This window comes from Pseudopodoces humilis, chromosome 11 (genome assembly GCF_049639895.1).
Source record: "Pseudopodoces humilis isolate 2021_Gansu_Grassland_sample_001 chromosome 11, ASM4963989v1, whole genome shotgun sequence".
Lineage (NCBI taxonomy): Eukaryota > Metazoa > Chordata > Aves > Passeriformes > Paridae > Pseudopodoces > Pseudopodoces humilis.
This window is the reverse complement of record NC_142210.1, coordinates 17,186,591-17,201,641: the sequence shown is the minus strand read 5'-3', so window position 1 is coordinate 17,201,641 and position 15,051 is coordinate 17,186,591. Positions and strand designations below refer to the sequence as shown.

The following is a 15,051-nucleotide window of genomic DNA, read 5'->3' as shown; positions in this document are numbered from 1 at the left end:
CTGGCACTTTCCTCACTGTGTTCTATTCAAGTCTTGTAAGACATCTGAAAGCTGTCTTTGTCAAGACTTTAATTTTTGAATATTCATTTCCTATTTCACAATTAACATCTTCTCTTCCAACCTCCTTTTTGTACTGCCAGTATTCTCTAAGTATGGGTAGAATTTGACCTTATTTACAAGAGAAGGCTAGGCAGCATGAACAAAGAAATACCTCTCTAAAATCGTGTTCAAAGTGTCGAAGCTGCAGGCACTGTTCTAGTTTTAGATGATGCTTGGTCCAAAATTGATCAAAAGCTTTTTCTGTTTCATCCAACTGAGCCAACAACCTGTTAAGAAATTATAATGAACAGAATGTACTTATTTCCTATAGTTCACTTCTTTTAAGTTACAGTAATTGATGGCAGAAGGCAGAGCAGGGAGATGGTGAGGAGCCCTACACTTATGTTAGAGGGTTCTGTGTCAACTCTCCCTTAAGCAAAAGAGAGTAGGACAGGCAGGAATGTGACAGGTGAGTGACAACTACATGGAACTACTGTGGCAGTTACAGTCCTGCCTCCTGATGTGCAAGAGGGACTCAGAGCTGTTCCATGTGCTGGCAGCCAAGGGCCACTGTCACTCCCTAATTTCCACCCAATGCTTCAAAGATAATTCATCCCCAACTGATGCAGATTGAATATGATGCAATTATTATTATATGGAAGGATTAAAGCAGAACTCTACAACTTGTTAATTTTCTTCACCCATCAAAAATAGGCAAGGACTGAATCATTTTTCCCAGTCCATTAAAAACAATAGATTAGAAACTCATAATGACTCCTATGGACAATGTTTTACTCTGTATAAATGATGAAACATTTATTTGCAAAGACATTAATCTCAAGGTGTCATATCTTCAGTAAAATACCTGACACCAGACTAGTGAGTCATCCTCACAGTTTCTCAATGATTCATTAATTACAAAGTAGAACAGTTTTAAACAAGTAGAAAAAATGAAAAGGAAGTGTTCTCTGAATATCTTGTATTTCAATAGATGGGCATTCTTTGGGCAGATAAAGGATCAGTGAGTGCTGAAATCATCAAGTTATTGGGGCAAATGCCAATACCTCCTTCCTATTCTTCTCAAAACCAAATTTCTGTTTTCAATCTGCCCCTGGAAAACTTTTTTTTAATCAAAGCTAGTCATTGAATTCAAGATGAATTCACAAATTCCTTTGGAATGACTTTTCAAAGGATTTTAAAATATTCGGTGAAAAATATCAGCTCAGCTTTACTTTTAGCACCTTTGTTCCCAGTGAATTCAGACATGCTGAAACCCCAGCATGGCATTTCCCCTTGCACTGCATCACATGGCACAGCAGAAACTGCTACATGGTGACAAAAAGCTTTATGGTAATAACTAGCATTGTAGGAAGGGAAAGGGGGTTCTCTCTGGGTGTATCTCTGCAGCTGTGACACACACAATGTTTCAGGTATCATCTTCATCTGTTCCTCCCCCAGTGTTTCCACAGACACCCACAAGCACACCACCCTCTCATCTCACAGAGATTCAGGTGCCACTTTCTAACCAGACACGAAAGTTTGGAAGCCATACATGTTATGGGGAAAGTGAGTCCCATGTTCAGTCTTCAGCCAGATAGTGGTCTGACCAAAAATTACCAAGAAATTCAGGACTTATTTGAACTTGCCTTGACAATTTAATCAAGGAATATCCTCTAAGCCATTCCCTTCTCTGACTTACCTGTCCAATAAATCCTGAGTAGGTAAACCAGGGGTAATTTATATCCTGCATAGTTAAGTTATTTAAATTACACTTGCATCTCTTAGGAGTAAATTAGCAAGTTGCACAAGGTAATCTAGCTCCACTGACCTTTCCACTGTGGCCACATTTTCCAGTTCATCTGGACTGAGTTTGCTGTTGGCACTTCGGGTGACTGGCTCCCGGATGCATGTCAGTAAGGTGGCCCCCTGCTTCACTGCTAGCTTCAGCTCATCCTGAGGGAAAAAAAAAAAGCCAAAAACCAAATTGTATCTACTTCTAACAGCACTCACATCTCTTAGATAACAACAGATTAATCGAAAAGGAGGATACTTTCATAAGTACAAAATACTTGAAACAAAATATAAAGGCTTACCAAAGGTGGTATGTTTTGCTAGCAAATGCAGAGACCTAAATCTTTTAAATTTAACTGAGAAAAGGAATAGAGAAATTTCTGAGCAGATTGCATATCTGACCAGGCCACTTGAAAAATAAATTACTCTACACAAATTGAATGTATGCTGTAGATTGTGAGCCGAAAGACTGGGCTGAGACATTGCACTTCCTAATGGAATTTCCTCAAAGAACATTGTGCCGTGCTGAGCCATAGCGTACCAGCTATAAGCAGTCATCCACAGAAGTGCTTTCCCAGCATGAAAGATGAGCAATAAAAAGACGATGAGGCTCAAACATTAACTTGTCAGATGATGAATCCCCCACTGCACACTTCTTCCATAAAAATTGTTGTTGTGCTAATATAGCTTAAGTAGTATTTTTTTTCTTGTGTTTAATCTATGGCATTCATTGACAGCAGTAATATTTACTTCTGATCCTTACTCTGCACAGCTAAACTAGCCCCAAATTTTTTTTAAACAAAACAACAGTCATAATCTAGTTAGATCATTCTGTCAGTTCCTGACTATCCTCACAGATGTTGTGCTTCTGCTCCAATGTAAGTCCATCCTTTCTGATTAACTCTTCATCAGGAGCCCATGCTATTCCAGATGTGATCCCATTCCTCCCTCTCACACAGTGGAAGTGACACTTCCCCATTCTATCATTCCTGAAGTTGTAAAATGTCCTTTTCCACAGCTGAATCAAATTGACCTCCTGAACCCAGCTGTCTGTCCTCCTCAGTGCTTTCCAGACAATGGACTGCCAAGTGATGGCAGAGAATTTTGTTAGATCAGAACTCATCTATTACACTGCTGGATGTCCTGTCCATCATGGGGCAACAATCACCTTCAGCTTGCCGTGGTGCTCAGTGTGTGAAGAGAGAAGCTCCTCTGTGCACTGCACATCGTTGGGAAGTTCAGTCTCTGCTAAGTCTGTTCCAAAGGTCTGTAGCATCTGTGCTGTTGTTTTTACTGTCATTGCAAAGTTTTCAATAGCCTGGAAAAGCAAAAGCATAAAGTCACAGATTGGTTATTTACCCATAGCCCTTTAGGCACGCTGTGCTGCAAGTATTGCATGCCTGTAAAGCTGGTCACGTTGCCTTTTTTTGGGTGGATGTGCTACAAGTCACAAATTAAACCATGTATCACAAATGACCTTTTCACAGGTCTGCACATATTGTCAGCTCCGTGAGCCAACGGGGAACTCCAAGAGCTCAGCAGACATAATGAAATCACAGAAGATATCAGCTTCAAAGCCAGGCCTGGAACTTCAGATCCTCAGCCCATGCTTGATGGGAAATTCTGCTGCTTTTAAAATTTTATTAAGGCTTTATTTAAGTTGAGAACACTACTAAAATATATAGGGCAAAGTCATTATATTTATACAGCCATTGTTCACTCAGCAGTAATCTGTCTTTCCCTGACTTCTGAATATGTGCATCTCCATCTTGACTATCAGTATGAGATGCATTCTAGTCCCTTCCTCCCATCTGTCCCTGCTAGTTCACAAACACAAGAACAAGTAACTACAAATACAGTAAAAATGCATAAATTCATCAGAACATTGTTGTTCCTTTATCACTTGGGTGCACCAACACAAAACTTGTCAGAAATCTGTGGTTTTAATGAAGAACAGGTAAGTGAGGAAGGCTAAAAATACCAATGCCACCTTCTCAGAGCAGAATATAATGTTCAGACCTGTGATATGTGATTAAAACCTTTATATCTAGTATCAAGTAACTGCATGGGAAGTTTTTCACAATCATGCCCAAATTTTGGTGTGACCGTATTGTTCTGTATAGCTCTTTATTCTTTGTACTTTTTGATCTATACCCCCACTGGTCTGAGTCAGTCAACAAGCTCTAGGGATGCTCTTACACCCAATCAAACACTATGCAGTTGTTGCACATTGCATTCCTTTCTCCAGCAGTGATGGGAATTCACTGTTTGCAACCATGACAGATGAAATTACACTGTGTGCTGGGAAAAACAAATTGGAGGTAAATCACCATTCAAAAGGTAAAGAGAGAAATTAGCCCAGATTTGTGATCTCAAACATGCCCCCCATGAAGCAGTGCTAGCAGAGTTCACAGCCTTCTTCCCTTTTCCCCCAGAAATTAATGTCTGCTTTCAACACAAGCAGTACAGACCCACATATGCTCTATCTCAGTGCTCTGCAGCTGTATCCTGCTGTTCTCAGCACTGAAACTACTGGATTAGAGTTGGCTGAAATGTCACACTTCTGACTGCAACACAAACATGGCCATCCATGACCAAAGGCCATTTACTGAAAGCCAAAATGCACTCTGTGGGCAAGAAAGTCCATGGGCTTCTGGCAGCCAAGAGAGGAGAGCAGAAACAGTGAACAATGCAAGGAGGTTGCTGTGTCACTGCCATTTGGCCAGAGTTTAAAACTTTTTCAGAAGAAAAGCACTGGCAGGATGAGATATGAGAACACTGAGAAAAGCAGCAAATGGCATGAAGACCATAGCTCAGCAAGACTGGAAAGACAGATTGTTTCAAGGTGCCATGGAAGCTGACACTTTCCTGATGACAACCTCTTATCCAGCAGATATTCCTTGGCTGACTGCCCCATGAACTTGTCACTGTTTCACTCAATAGCATGCTTGCCCCCAACTCTCTCCTGTGTATATGTGAATTATTTCATGTACCTAAGTTATATCTCTGGATTATTTTTTTTCAAGTCTCTGTGTCTGGTAAAAAAATTTTCCAACAAATTTAACCAAAACCTCTGGGGATTACATAGCCTTACACCCCTAAGTTCTTGGCTCATTTTTGTTTGCATATTTTACCAAACAATGTATTATCACTTTATGTAAACCTCTGTCATTAATAAATAATACAGCCTTTCTTGTGCCTCTTTTTATCTCCCTTCATATTTTCAAACCTTTTGCTCTTTGGAAGCTCTTATAGATGATTCATTTCTTCACACTCCTCCTTCCTGCAAGGACAGTTTCATATTTTTGATACTTTTGACACATAAGCCTGTTCACTCATCTCAACCCTAACCTCATTATAGTCAACACAGTTATAAATGTAGAAAATCAATGTTAGAAGAAATTCAGATTCTGTGTTTGCATATTTAGAAGCCTGAAATATTTGGTGGGTCTCAAGGAGACTAAAATTTAATTTTATAAGGACAGCAAAGCACAAAAAAACTATAGCAAGAAAGTGACAAAAGTGGTTTGACTTTTGTCAAATATTTTGACATAAAAGGAGAAAAGCTCTTTTTATGGGTTAGATGTAACCTACCCATGAGCAACAACAGACTCAAACCCAGGGCTGCTCAGAACTTTGCAAACCATTCAGGCTCACATCAGATTTGGGATGTAATATACCAATCTTGCAAGTAGAAACATTGTATAAATTCTCTGTGAAATTAATTACTTTTCCAGGATCATGACCCAGCTTAGCCCATTTTTGCTTAGGAAGAATGAGATGGTATTTTGTCTGCTAATGTACCAGAGTCTGGAGTCTGGTTTTTGTGAACTGTCATCTTAACTGGGCACCGTAATGAATTGTTTATATTGTTTTGAAGCAGACACAGAAATGCATTAACCAGCCCAAAAAGGGAACAATCAAACCTGTACAGGCTTCCTCCATAGAATAAAAAAGTCTTTCTGCCTTCCTACTGACAACTGTTCTTCAGTTAGCCAAAATAAGACCTAGCTGGAGTGCATGTTTGTATAGCATAGAAATGAAAAATAAAATATAGTGCCCTGAGTATTTTTATTCTCTTAAAAGCATGGATAGAATTAATCATTAAAGTGAGACTTTTGACCTTATTTTGACCTTTGTAAAGTCAGCAAAGTGCTACAGCCTACTTTCAATTTCAGCTGAAACCTATGAAACCTATGAATCCCATCAGTTATTTAAAAGGCAAGAGAATGTGCCCACAGGCCTTGCTGAGTAAGAATACCAGGACACTGTTAGGCCCTTGGCCAGGTATGCAGTGAGATACAATTACTGCTCCCTTGACAAACTGCTGGGAATTTGCTTTTCTCTGTTTGAGCCATGGATTTCCTCTTTCCCTGAGTCCCTATCAGAGTCCATAGGCTGCAATGTAGCTGAAAAGTTACTGCCTAATGGTTCCTTTGCATTTGTCACCTGGACAGCTCTGGTGCAGATGTGCAAGAAGAGCCCCAGCACTCACAGTTCGGTGATGGATCCACTGGCTGTGGCCGTACTCCAGGGTTCCTCCCAGCTCCCGGGTCAGCTGACTCTTGTCAATGTAGCCATGCAGATCAGAGACAGAATTTAACATGATGATCTGAAACAAATCCAAACACACTGGACTGAGAGAAACGAGCATTTCAATCATTGTTCCTAGGATCTGGGTGTGCCCTAACATATATGACCACTGCAGTTCTACCAGAGGCCATCAGTTCTCATTTTGCATTTTCTCATGCCACAGCCACAGTTTACTTTCCCTAGATTTTGCCTTCTCAATGTGTACACGGATCTTCTTGAACTAACTTTGGTTTGACATCATCTTCCTCCTTGCTGGGCTGAATCATTTTGCCTGTGCATCAAGAGCAAAAGTATGGTATTGATAATGCTCACACAAACTTTCATAAAATAATTTATTCTCTAAATAACTTTTATTTACAGAGAAATGGAGGGACAGGGAAGTTAAACAGCTTCCTCAACACCAACCGCTTGATCCAGGGAAGTGCTGAAATGAAACCGTGGAGAGTAAGATTTTTCTTTCTGTTTTCTGACTTTTTTTGTCACTGCATGTTCACTGAATTCGCTGAAATTTTTCCATTTAAAATCATAATGGAAGAGAAAGGAGAGATAAACCTAGATCCATTTTTTTACTTTAGAATCTCCTTACCACAAGACTTGCTTGAAGAAAGCCAAATATGATTTGAGTTCAGCTTCAGATAAGCAGCAGTACCTTTTGGCAACCACTGTAAATTTGTCAACACAAGTGGTTACATAAATAACACACATTTATTGTTGTTCCAACAGCTAGAAGATATGCCATGATTTTAGCAACAGAAGAATTAAAAGTTGAGCACAAATGACTAAGAATTTTAAATAAATGTCAGAAATATATCAAATGTGTTACTTGACCCTATTTAAAGAAAGCTTAAGTGGTTCTGCATGTCAGCAGGCTCCAACGGAGCATGGTAAGTGCACTGGCAAACACTGTGGACAAGATGAGTGCAGATGTATGGAGACAAGAGGATGCATATTCCAGACTAGGACTGCTCTAAGAAAAGCCTTGAGAACAAACCTGAACAGGTTTTTAGCTGACCTTTGTTACAGATAATTCAGGTTGGCAGGAACCTCAGCTCTCTACTCCAATTTTTTTCTCAAAGCTGTGTCAGCTGAGATCAAACCAGGTTGCTCAGGGCTTTATCCATCTGAGATTTAAAAACATCCAAGGACTGAGATTGTACAACCTCTTTGGGCAGTTTGGTCTGCTGCCTGTCTTTGTGGAGAGAAATGTCAAGTCAGAGCTGCACTTGTTTCACTCTGTGTCAGTTATTTCTTGTCCTACCATCATGCACAAGCTGGCTGCAGTGCCCAGCTTGGAGGGACTGGAAAGCTGCTGCTGTGTCATACTAACCCTCCTAAGCCTTCCCTTTTCCATGTAAGACAAGCACAGTCCCCTCAGCATCTTCTTACAGAACACATTCTGCAAGTCCTGACCTTCTTGGCTCTCCAAGATTACTCCAGATAAATATTTTCCTTGTACTAGGGGAACCAAAGATAAAGAGGGTGTTCTCAGTGTGATTTAATTGGAGACAAGTGAAGGGGGACAAGTGCTTGTCCCAGCCTGTTGCCTCTGCTCTTGTTCATACTGCTCCTGTTAATGCAGGATGCTGATGGCTTCCTTTGCTGCCAGGGCACACTCTGGCTCATGTACAGCTTGCTGTCTACCAAGCTCCCAGGTCCTTTTCTGCAGAGATGCCCCCCAGATAGTCAGGCTACACTGTGAATTGTTGTCAACAACACAGCTGTTACGTTGTTGGCAGGGAAGAACATAAGTTCTTTCTTGGGGAAGAAAATCCTTCTGCAAGGAAACTCTTTCCCAGTTGTAGGAAAGCCCCTTTTGTATATATAAAATAATATGCTGTTCAGTCCATTCCTTGAGTTTCTGTTCCAGTGGCCCTGTCTTGGAGTATACCACCTGTTCCTCCTGTCTGCACACTTGGTGCCAGTGCAGCCTGTTGCCTCTTCCATGTCACTGATAAAGGCATCAAACAGGGCAGGTCCCAGCAGGTACCACTACAACACTCCACTTGTTGCCCACTTCCAGGCAGAGTATGACCCATTACCATTACCCTCCTAACCATCATGAAAATAGTTCTTAAAACCATCTATCCAGATTTTAACCTAACTTGGATAAAAGAATATAGTGGAGGATGCATCTGGCCCCAGGGACCTGTACAGGCTGAAAACTCTCAAGTAGGCCTTCATTTTATTCTTTTTCACTTCTAGTAGTTCCTCTTCTCCTTGACCCCTGTCTTTAAACACAGAAATGAGATCTTGTTGGTGAAGAAACTATGGGAAAGAAAGGTGAGTATCTCACACAAAGTTAAAGGAAAAACTGTTCCCTGAATGTGTTATGAAACACTGTTCTGCTATGATCAAAGCCAGAAAGCTCAAAAAGCTGCATCATCTTGAAAGGGTCTCACACTGGAACATAAAGTCTAAGTACTAATTCTGAATTGGAAGTTACATTTGAAAAAGTAAGTCTTAACTGCTTTGTAGCTCTTCCCCATCAGAGATGCTGCTGACAAGTTGGTAATCTTCTGGCACTTCAAACCTCACTGAAACCACAGAGGAACTCTGTCATACAGTTTTCTTTTAGGAAGAATGAAATGTTTGCTTTAACCTGGTATGCTCAGCATGAGCCACAAAACAAACCTATTAATGTTTCCAGCTATGGTGCTACCCTACAGGGCATGGGTGTTCACCATGCAGGCATTCCTGCAGGAGAAAACCTATGAGCAATCCAGCATCCATCTAAAAAACCAATCTAAGAGAGCATTAGCATCTCCCATGCTGCTTGCCAGACAGAAAACAGCCATAGTCAGTCAGCTAAAGAGTGCAAGGAAGCAGCAGTTTAGAAGAGAAGGGTTGGTGTGGAACATGGAGCTGTGGGGGGGTTGCTTCTGGATGGGTTAGGTTGTTAAAAAGAAGTCAAAGCCTACAAAGCTCAAGGAAGTGCTTGCTATGGACAGATTGTTCAGCCTTTTATGTATGTTCTGAGGATGCTTTAATTCACTTCCTATGATGGGAGGTTCCTTGGGTACATTTCTGGGTGTTCCTTTTGAATTCACAGACTTTAGTCTCAGATGTACCTTGCTGTGTCTCTTATATTTCTACATCTTGATCCTCGTTAATGATATCTAATCAAACCACTACTCCAATAGAAATTTACCTGATGAGGTTTTATTACCCACATTTGTATGTAAATGTGATATAAATCCTGCATTTCCTTTTTGTGTCTGGTTGGTTATTTCAGCCTTTATTTCCAGCCCCTGTTTGATCTTCTGGTTACTACTCATTCCAGTGTTGCTTTAACCCAGCAAATCTATTTTACTGAACATATTCTCAGTCTGATAGTTCAAATAAACTATTGAACAAATGCTTCCTTAATAAATACACACAATATTCTTGGAATCCCTTTTGAATGCTCATGTTCTGTCTCATAGCTGTGATAGGAAATGCCACCCATCCCCAGGGCCAATTATGACATGAATATTGTCATAGGGCCAAACACACAACACAAACAACCTGCAAACAATTTAAAGGATCATGGTGATATTGAAGATAGGTACTGATCCCTAATTCATTGAGTAAGGACATCTCCAATGGGACAAGAACTCTGGTCTTGTTCTCCTGCTTGGCATTTAGGATGCTGTTTTCAAGGAGGACAAGCAGACAACTTCCCCACTCTGAAACTGGGCTATACAAGGACATGCACAGATGGTATTTTTAGGATGGGCTGCAACACAGGAGAAAAGCCCCTCCAGAAAACATGACAGATCCCAGGAGCTTAGAACACCTGTAGTACAACCCTAAGCAACTTGGAATAGCATCAGACATATGTAGGCAGCCTGTTGGGCAGGAGGCAGGTGGATCCAGCAGGCGTGTCATGCTCTTAGTTTTTGTAAGGCTGCTCTCTAAGCTCTGTGGACATACCCAGGATGGCTCAAAATATCCAAGACAATCCCAAACTAAACTAATATCTTGATTTTCCTGCCTGTAAGAAAGGAAAATTACCATTTCATACTCAATGCAGTGCTTGACCCCTGCCTAGAATTAACCTCTCTTCCAACTTCGATCCCTTCCAATTTTTGGAATGCAACTCTGATGTCAAATAAATTGCTAAAAGTATAGGAAATGCTGAACTGGTGGAAAATGCCAGTCCTTGATGAAGTTGTCCCTTTCCAGGCTGCAGTCTGGTACAACTGTTGCTATAGTAACAGATTGTGGCATATTAAATATAGGTACATCCATTTTTTAAAGTACTATAAAATATTTCAGTTTGTATTCAAACATATTTTTTTTCATCAGTTTTGCATTTTACCAAAAAGCCACCTTTTGACTGTAAATGTTACAATTTAACCACAGTAATTAAATGTATATTCATGGTTCCTTTTCTGCATGCACTGTAACAAACAGCTGCTGTCTCTCACTTCAGGAGAAGCAGAAAGTGTTTTAAACACCTGAACTTCAAACTCAAGTTTCAACAGAGCTAGAATTTGTTGGAGGACAGCCATAAGTATTTTGCAAAACAACATAAACCCAAAAGCAAAATCCAAAACAGTAATTTGAAATCCCTCCAGTAAAGTCACTGTGGAACTCAGTATGAGTCTGATGCAGGATGAAATAACATCAATAATCATAATTCAAGTTTATTTGTAAAACTTTAAAATTTTTGATGCCAAGTGCAAACATGCAGCTAAAAACAACTCCTTAAAGACCTCTCATAGAAAAATATCAAACTCTTTCTGGACTGATAACCTTCTTCACATCACAATCTCATCAACCTACAGCATATGCCAAGTGCATATAAAAACAAGTAAAACACAAACTCTGAATCTTGAGGGCATGGGAATCATAAAAGACATTCAGCAGTTCCATGGATAACCCATCAAATAATATGGAATTCAGCCCTAGGCTTTCACTGCTCTGTAGTCCTGAATACTTATGTTTGTCACTGGAGTGGGATCTACCTCTGCCTACACAAAGGGGACATCTCCACTGAGTTAAAATGCCAGTACTTAAAAACTGAGTCACGTTTTATAGCTAGACTGGACATGGGAACATGTCCATTGACTCTTCGGCATCACCACACAGACCTGGATGAAAGGCCCCAGGTGTCACTTGCAATCCTGGGTTATGAAAAATTGCTGACAGCCCAGAGCTGAAGAAATGGAGATTAAGAAAATGCATGGACAAAAAAAATGCATGCTTACCGGTACCTTCATTTTAAAGTCATCTCGATAGAGTTTAATGCCAATGTCAGCGATTGCCCTTTGGATAAAGCGGGAGGGTCTCAGGACAAACACCAGCTGCAGGTTTCCCGGAAATGCTCCCTGCAAGAAATATAAAATTATTAGAAGGCACATTTCTACCTTACAAGGGAATTTTCAGCCAAGTGTTTCCTCATCAGGGCAAAGCAGGTAGGACTTACTGAATCTTGCTCAGTCCAGCTGCTCATTGCATCAGCTGGTCCATAGAGCACGTGCTCGTTGTCACTATTTCCAAACCCAACAGGAAGACTGACCCATGGATTTTGCTGCTCAGCCACGTGTTATTTCATGATACAGATTTATCACGGAGCTCCAAAGCTCCTGACAAATGCCTTTCCCAGATCCGAACCCCACCAAGCCCCATTTGCACCACCACACCAAAGGGTTTGCCAATTTTTAGGCTGTAGCCACTAGAGGGCAAAGCTGGCTGCCCACATTGGACTGGTGAGGGAAGCTGGTAGCGCAGATGGATTCCCCAGGCTGACCTACCTATTCACTCTGCAAAGGGTTTTCAATCTTTTTAACCTCACATATTTTTACACACAGGCAGGCACTCAACATGTTCATCAGATATGGCCCTGCCTGCAACACCCAGCCTACATCTCTCACATTCCTCTGAGCTAATCAAGCATAAAAAAGGAACAATTTCTTGAAGAGAGCAGCAAAAAAGGCTGAGAATGAAAAATATTTCTGTCTAAATACCTCAAAAGAACTTAAAGTTGCCTTTGTCATTTTGCCATCCTACACCTCTGTGTCTAAGTGCTGGTCCTCACACAGTAAATGCTCCTAGTAAAAGATGTGTAAAACGAGCTGCTTTTCGTAGCACTGAAAATCACTGCCCAGCTCTGACTTTTGCAAATGAGATATAATAAGCTGTTAGGAGTTTCTGACAGAGATCATTTACTACTATGCAAACACAAATCCCTTGGGATCTATGTCTTTCATAAGCAGGCCACGTCATCCCTCCTCAGGGCACAGAAGGGGTACCTCTTATACTCCTCCAGGAACCAACTTCAAATTACTAGAATTTATATTGCAGTCAACCCAGAAAATAAGGAATTTCTCCTAATTCAGCAGTAAACAAGACTATGTAATTTGTCTCTGCAGCTTCCTCCCTCTCTTATTTAACACTTATGAGCTGCAGGGCCAGGGAGAATATGCATCCACAGACAGAAAATGGGAGCTTAAAATGAGCACAGGAGGATGAATCGTGTGCTGAAGGTTCAGCAGACAATTTTAATTTCTAGAAGATAAATAACAAAAGCAAGCACTTACTGCTATTCGTGTCAGGGATGCCTTGACTGCACTCCATTTGTCCCGTCGTCTGTCTATGATGATGATGAATCCGATGCTGGCAGCCTCCAGACTGCAAAACAGATGAAATAGGTGTGCTGGGTTACAGAGAGATACTCCCGTTCCAAGGCAGAGAACTGCAGCAAAACACAGCCTCCGTCACACCACGCTGGGAGCCCATTATGAAAACACAACGTACAGTGGAAAGAATGAGTATTTGGCAGAAACGCACATGAAAAGGAAAGCCAGCAAAATTTCTCTTTCCAGCGTCAGGCTAGCAGTTTACACAAAACATGAATATTTTATCTGCTGAATCTCTCAGCTGCTGTGCTACTCTGCTGCCAGTCTAGGTGACATGAATAGTTCAGGATCACAAATTTCACTGTGCTCTTTTGAAGACAAAACCCCCAGATTTTTATTTTTTTCCAGCAAAATTAGACACTCCCCTACAGTCTTCATTCTCCAAGTATGCTAACACCTGACAGGGGGAACTGAGCTTCAGGGCATTAGTATCCCCTGACTTGTGTACAAAAAGCCCCAGGAATTCTGGTAGGCAAAGCAGAAACAGAAGAGCTCTATTTTGCCAATCACAAAACTGTTCTGGGGTTGCAAGTCATTCAAAATTATCCTTTTCAACACATTGGCTATAATAACAGTTCCTACTCCTTCTCAGTGCTTTTCAAGGAGGATCTAGGAGGCAAGGATTTGGTGCTCCATTTCACCTATGTAGATCTCTTAAATACACCTCTTTTCATCTCAAAAATCCCACTCTGGAGTACAAGGTTTCAGTGGGACTCCTCTTTCCTCTGCCCTCCAAGAGCACTCAGCATTGGAGAAGCTAAGAAGTACACGCTGACTGTCCAGAAACTTCACACAAGCAGGATGGCTCAGTCATCTCAGAAGAAACCAGAGGCAGGCAGGAAGAGTATAAATGTCATAATCAGAGGACATACTGCAATCAAATATCTAATCACAGATTAATAGGAAAGAAATTGTTTAAAGTATCTCCTTGATCCCTATTCCACTGTCCATACAAGTATCAACCCAGGTACACCGTTTCCATGTGTTCTTTTATCCAAACTCATACCAATAATCTACTGAAGACCATCCATCAACACAGTAACAACTCTGAGCTCTTGCTGCAGTTCTGCAGGATCAACAACTGAAAGCCAAAGTATTGTGCAAATCTGGGATGCCATGTAAATGCTCCTGGTAGTTCATACTGCAAACAGGAAAAATCACTGAATTTTCCAATTCAATATTTTTACAGCATACCTCTGAGGATTACAAAATTCAATGACAATACATGACCTTTCCTCTTTAGTAGTGCAACATGCAGCTCTCTGCAGAGGACAGAAAATGTGTTTGCAGCTGTGCCTCTCAAGCACAGGGAAGAGAATTCATTTGTTTTACCTTTTATAAATACACAAACATATACATACACTTCAGAGGTTTTAGATATACACAAACACATACACGTCCTTCAGTAGCTCAACAAATATTCCACAGAATAAAATTCCTTGATAGTTTTCAAATACAGGCAACAAAGAGTGTGTGTGTTGCAGATTGTTACAGAAAGGGTGAGAAAATAACCACAAAAGTCTCAACACGGGGCCTTCACATTCAAATGATGCTCAGCATAGCATCAGTTGTTGTCACTGAGATAAGGCAATGGTATTTGTATGTTTGCTTTTTAATGTGGAGGTTTTTTTGTTGTTTTGCTTGTTTGTGGGGTTGTTTGTTTTTGTTATTGGGGAGGGGGGGTGGGGTAGATTTTTTTTTTTCTTTTTAGCTAGATAGGACTGCCTGAAGTCCTAAATTTATCCAGGGAAACAGTGAGAGTGTCAGCAAGTGATCCTATTTCAACCAGCATGCTGAAAGGCCATGCCAAGGTCTGAATGTCATCTGGCACCAAGAGATGGATGCAAGCAGTCATGTGAAGAGGTCTGGCTGAGATGGCAGCATCAGTACAAGTGGATGTACAGCTGAGAACTCCCACCCAAGTGAGCATCCAGAGAAAGTTTGTTTAAAAACAAACACACACACAGAGTCTATCAATGTTTTCTCAATGTCAGTACTGTAATAT

At 40.8% G+C, this 15,051-nt stretch overlaps 1 protein-coding gene across 7 annotated transcripts in view; it reads right to left on the bottom strand.

Annotated features, from left to right (window-relative positions):
• MCF2L2 (MCF.2 cell line derived transforming sequence-like 2) overlaps nt 1-15,051 on the bottom strand; it is a 155,867-nt gene that overhangs the window by 91,265 nt on the left and 49,551 nt on the right. For 6 of the 7 annotated variants that reach the window (XM_088061066.1, XM_005525054.3, XM_088061071.1 and 3 more), the window contains exons 4-9: nt 12,948-13,038; nt 11,616-11,735; nt 6,326-6,442; nt 2,999-3,148; nt 1,868-1,992; nt 212-326 (exon numbers count right to left, since the gene is read on the bottom strand). In XM_088061066.1, the coding sequence (XP_087917192.1) occupies nt 212-326; nt 1,868-1,992; nt 2,999-3,148; nt 6,326-6,442; nt 11,616-11,735; nt 12,948-13,038 (718 nt within the window). The remainder of the gene's footprint in view (nt 1-211; nt 327-1,867; nt 1,993-2,998; nt 3,149-6,325; nt 6,443-11,615; nt 11,736-12,947; nt 13,039-15,051) is intronic. The other variant, XM_088061067.1, reaches the window with a different exon arrangement.